Source organism: Penaeus vannamei, chromosome 13 (assembly GCF_042767895.1).
Source record: "Penaeus vannamei isolate JL-2024 chromosome 13, ASM4276789v1, whole genome shotgun sequence".
In the NCBI taxonomy this organism is placed as follows: Eukaryota; Metazoa; Arthropoda; class Malacostraca; order Decapoda; family Penaeidae; genus Penaeus; species Penaeus vannamei.
The window spans coordinates 3,853,941-3,859,782 of record NC_091561.1 but is presented as its reverse complement, the minus strand read 5'-3'; the positions used below and the strand labels follow the sequence as shown (position 1 = coordinate 3,859,782).

The window sequence follows — 5,842 nt, the reverse complement described above, 5'->3', positions numbered from 1 at the left end:
TCTGGAGAGGTACTCTTAGACTTTTGTGGTTGCATGTTAATGTATGTGAAATATATACTAGTCAACAAGAGTTTTACTTTATCATGTTCTAATATTTCTCTTATTATAAAAAATGTGTTTCCTTTGCTCTTCGGACTTGTAAAATCTGTTTCATAGCTGCTGAGCATTGTCAATTATTAACCTTTCTGATACTAATGCTAAAGTTATTGTATGGGATTTGTGGTGCATGAATGATACTAATGGGAAGATTGCATGATCTGCATGATTACCTACTAACAGGAAGGAAGATGCTCAGACTGGACTGGGCCTTGACCTTGACCCTGAACAGACTTCCAGAAATAGTGAACTAGCCCCCGAGGATGACTCCAGCATGTGGGAGAAGGGGAGGTGAGTTTTAGAGAATTCATGACATAAAATTGAGGATTTTGGTTGCATGTCAGTAAGAAATGATAAGTATGTGTTTTTATTTGTTGATTAGTAAATATGGTAAACATGATAACTTTTTACATATGTCAAATGGGTAGCATCAGGATGATTTTGATTGACTTTTTTATGAATGTTTCATATAGGAGGTAAGATATGTTAGAGAGACTGTTACAGATTCAGAAATGGACCTCATTAACAGATTTGTGTATATCAACATGTTAACCAGTAGTCTTGTTATAGTTTCGTGCAGTCTGAATATTCCAAAGTAAAAGTTCATTGGTACACTATGGTAAGGATTTTCCTACTTTTGTGTAGGGATAAAATCATTTGCTAGTTTCATTTTATTTCATTTTTTTCTTTATTCTGTATGTACTTTTTAGACAGACTTGTGAGTTACTAACACAAAAACTCTGTGTATATTTGTGACACATTGGAAATTAAGAATGTTTTATTAAGTGTCTTTGATGTTGGTATTGTAAGATCAAGTGATGGCTGGGGTGATGACAACTGGAGCAACGATTGGGGAAGTGGGAACAACAGCTTAACGACTTCTCCCACTCAAGGCGGAAGAAATTCAGCTACTCCATCCCCTAATGCCCGTGCCTCTAAAACAAATTCACACAGCAGCAGTAGTGGAAAGATGAAGGCTTCAAAAAGCAAAGTATGTTTAAGCTCTTTGTTTTGTGTTCTTTGTTTTTTTTAATATATAAATATGTGTATATAGTAGAAAAGGTGTGAATGAGACTGGATATCTTCACAATACAAGAGATGTATTTGACCATTTTCGATTACGTCTTCATCAGAAATACATATATACAGTCTCATTCATACCTTTTCTACATTTGTCAACATGGATTTGGTTCATGTATATATAGATATACTTGTATATATGTGTGTATTTATAAAAAATGTGTTTACTGGGTAGACAGAGACAGACAGACAGAGAGAGAGGGGCATAAAAATAGAGACATACAGAAAGGAACAGAGAGAGTGATTCAGAGGGAGAGTGATTCAGAGAGAGAGTGATTCAGAGAGAGAGTGATACAGAGAGAGAGAGATACAGAGAGAGAGAAATACAGAGAGAGAGAGAGAGAGGGATACAGAGAGAAAGAGAGAGAGAGAGGGATACAGAGAGAAAGAGAGAGAGAGAGGGATACAGAGAGAAAGAGAGAGAGAGAGGGATACAGAGAGAAAGAGAGAGAGAGAGGGATACAGAGAGAAAGAGAGAGAGAGAGGGATACAGAGAGAAAGAGAGAGAGAGGGATACAGAGAGAAAGAGAGAGAGAGGGATACAGAGAGAAAGAGAGAGAGGGGGATACAGAGAGAAAGAGAGAGAGGGGGATACAGAGAGAAAGAGAGAGAGGGGGATACAGAGAGAAAGAGAGAGAGGGGGATACAGAGAGAGAGAGAGAGAGAGAGAGAGAGAGAGAGAGAGAGACAGAGACCGAGAGAGAACAAGAAAGACATGGATAGACACACAGACATAGAGATTTATTGAGAGAGATGAATGATGCATATTAGTTGTGTGTGTACTTGTACTTTTTTCTATTTTTTTATTGTTTTATTCCCTCAGCACCCCTTTCTGCATAAGGAAAGCACATCTGTGTTTTATTGGTCACACTATCTTAAATGAAAATCATTTTTACAGGAGAGTTCTCAGGAGCAGCAGCTTTTAGTGGACCTTGGCAATGACAGCGGGAACAACAGCAAAGGTCACACGTGGGACAATTGGGATGACGACTGGGAGAAGGTCGACGGACAGTGAAACCACTTTGAGACTGTTCAGAATTAGTTTTTAAGATTCCCAAAAAATCATATATACATATATATAAATGCGTGTGGTCTTCATATCTTGCAATTTCATTTTTTGCAGTCACTGTTCAGCTGCAGTTATCATTGATTTCGTGTATTATAAAAGAGCTCCTGAGAGGGTAATTCAGCTCATGAAATCTCATCTTTATGTATGTCAAGTTTTTTTTTAAAGCTCCATTGCAGTCCTTGATCCGTTCTTATTTTTAGTTATTTTCCTTTACTGGTGCAAACAAGAAGCAAAGGACGGAAAAAAATTAAGGGGCAAAACTTAAATATGATGAACTTCAGTTTCACAATGAGTTGAGGAATAGTTGATTGATATTTTAGTTTCCATGAAGCATATATAGTTGATGTTTGAGGAAAGATAGTATTGTGTGCTTCTGTGTGAGGAAGATTCAAAATCGGGAAAGTAGTGCTGTATACGGAGATAAGAAAAGATCATTTATGATTGAATGACCATGGACTTTAAGTACTTTCCAATTTTTAAAAAGGAGACATTGATATTGTCTGTATTGATAACCAGATGAGGGAACCCATTATATATTTTATGGTTATAGAACAAGGATGTTTTACTATTAAGTTAATATATATTTTTTAGATTGTGTAATTTTTTTTTTTTTTGAGATGTTAAAATATCTGTACTTCTTGTAGCGAGTCTTTTTCATATAAACTGTTGTTTATTCCTACTATTGAATTATCTGATCATATCCCTTTTTTTAAGTATTGATTTTGTGGTACCATTGTATGATTTTTGATAATAGGTTTCCAGGGAACTTGGTCTTTTGATTATTACCACCTTTGTTTGAGATAAGTTTTTAATATTCCATTATTATGTATCAAAGAAATAATTTCTTGCACATCTGTTGGAGGAAATGAGAATGAGATTTCTGTCATAGATTCTAAGTTTGGTGGCAGGATGTATTCCAAGTTCATTTCCTTCACCCACGTGGGCTGCCATTTCAGTAACAGTACTCATTGGGCAGTAAAAAACAAAAACAAAAACAAAAAATTATGTTGGTGGTGGAGGCAGTTTGGTTGATGGGTGAGACACTTTTGTTTTTTCACACCTAAGTAGTTATTAAAAGCTTACTTGAAATTATGGCATGCCAGCGAGAAGACTTTGATTTCAGGAAACTCATGGCATATAATTTATTTGATTATTTTGGTTTAATAGGCTTTGTAGTTTTTTTCATTTTAGCCCGCATGTTAATGGCATATAATCATATCCAATTTTGTATATGAATGGCTGGTCGGTAAATGATGGTCTTCAAGGACTAATGTGACAATGTGAATGATTATTTTATGATTTTGTGCCTGAGATTTGTGTGCAGTTTACCATTTTCTTTCACATAACTGCTTTCTATCACATCTTGCTCTCAAGTTCGTATTAGTTTTTGGTTTGTTTGCCTTGTTAACTGGAGTCATTGGGTCTGTTACTGAAAAAATACTATCCATTGAAATTCCAGTTGTTGACAGTGTGTATGATACTAATGAATGAATGACTGTCAGGAATATGGAAGATCAACCATGATAATATTTGAATAATGAGGACTTTTATATTGGACAATAAGAGATTGAAGATGAAATATTTAATGAAATAAACTAGACATATAACAAACTCATGAAAGCTAATTTTCAGAGTGATAATCAAAGCTCAAGTTTATCCATGATGTGGATAATGATCACAGTGTACGTGGGAAAGACTGCAAACATAAAGTGATACTCAGGAACAGTTTTACAAATACTTCAGAAGAAAAGACAAATTCTGTGAGTTAAAAAATTCACAGATTGAAAAGAGACCATGTCTTGTATTTCAGTTCAAGTAGACTTTTCAGGAAAGTATCAATTTGTTTAGCCACACAGTTTTTTTTTCCCTTTATGGCAGCAGTTGTATTATTATCTTGTATCAGATCAGATACTTGCCTAGAACTCTATACTTGACAGTTTTGATGGTGATATTTCAAAGGATTGTAGGAAGGGAATGTATACTGAAAGATTTGATTGAGTACATTGATACTGTATCAATAGAAACAAGTATTCCATTGGAACTGTTTTGTTTTTCAGAGTATTGAAACAAATGGGTATCAAGATCATAGTCAAAGAGATTTTAACCTGAAGGTACAGGGAACCATACAGTCTACTATTGTTTTCTTTTGTAATGTGTATACTAATTGATGGCCTCCCAAATGTTCAGCTGATTTTTTCCTTATTTTAATTTTGAGAGAGAAAAAAAATCCTACGCTATTAATATTAAATTTATTAATATTAATATTTATTTATAGATTGAAAATTTTCTGCCATGCCAACATGAAAGGTCATATGCAGCATATTCAAAATATAACTATAGAGTGAGGCTTGGGATGATGCCCTGTGGTTAGGAAATTATTTTGTTTGTAGATTCCCAGAATGTTAATGGCCAGAACAAATAATGTGCCAGACATAAAAGGTCATAAAACATTATGATAAAGTATTTTGGCAATAAGAGTAAAACTTAATAAAGATTAGGACAAAATATGTTAGATGTCAAAGGTTGCTGAGCCCTGTTAGTATGACTGAAAAAGTTAATGAAGGAAGAGCAGATGGAGTACAAAGGCTGTTCAGAACTGACACAATGCTAGCCTTTCTTCCTGTCAGCACAGCTCATACACCTTACCTTAGGGAGTGGAGAGAAGGGGATGAAGAAAAGAAGAGAAAGGAAAGGGGGAAAAGAAAAGACCATGCATAATCGAGGCGAGGGCTGAAGGCCAAGGTGGGGTGATCCCTTACCTTGGGCCTCAGTCTTCATCTCCTAAGCCTCCCCACGACAACGAACAAGGTATGGGGGTTATTATTAATATCAATGTTATTAATGTTGGTGACATTATGATTATTATGTTATTAATACTAATAGCAATGAAAAATTTTAAACTATATTTGAAAATCAAGGAAAAAGGTAAACAGGTGAGCTAGGTAGGACTAGTAATTGACTCCTTGGGGATTATGCACTTGTGAAGCCATCTGTGTAACGGCAATCAATAAACAATAAGACACAGTGGAGCTAGTATGCATTTGTGCCATCTCATCAACAGGGGTTAATTGCGGAGATTAGATTACGTTATATGGTTAGATTTTTAGGATTTCTTTGCTGTACAATTACATGCTGTACATTACGAGATGCACAATAAAGCAACAGGTGTGTCCTCTTAAGTCTTTCTTGGCTAACACATACAATATTTCTGTAAAGGCATTCCCAGGGATTGCAGAGAAGTTTGACAAGTTTCTCTTAAGAGGTTTGCTGAAGAAAAATGAGATATCAAGAATTTAACTGAATATGTTCTTTGGAATTATTTGAAGTTTATGAACAAAATTATTTGTTTCAGTTGTTAATGAGTAGTGATATAAAAAAGGCCCAGATGTATCTTTTTTCAAGTACAGACTAAATGTTCCTATTTTTTTGTAGGGAAAGTGAAGATTAATATATGCCCCTGTCTTCATGGCACAATGGACACAGCATTTACTAAAACAAAGGAATATATATATATTTCTTTTATCTGTCTTCCTTGATATTACTTCTCTATTATTCAATATTCCCATATCATTACATATAACTTGGTTTTGCTTTACT

At 34.9% G+C, this 5,842-nt stretch overlaps 1 protein-coding gene across 1 annotated transcript in view; it reads left to right on the top strand.

Annotated features, from left to right (window-relative positions):
• The window catches only part of ArfGAP1 (ADP-ribosylation factor GTPase-activating protein 1), a gene marked incomplete in the record, with an annotated part of 21,350 nt that extends 16,427 nt beyond the window's left edge, over positions 1 to 4,923 (top strand). The window contains 3 exon segments of the mRNA XM_070128709.1: positions 280 to 387; positions 907 to 1,087; positions 2,075 to 4,923. Of these exon segments, the coding sequence (XP_069984810.1) occupies positions 280 to 387; positions 907 to 1,087; positions 2,075 to 2,191 (406 nt within the window).
• Positions 4,924 to 5,842: the final 919 nt, after the last annotated feature.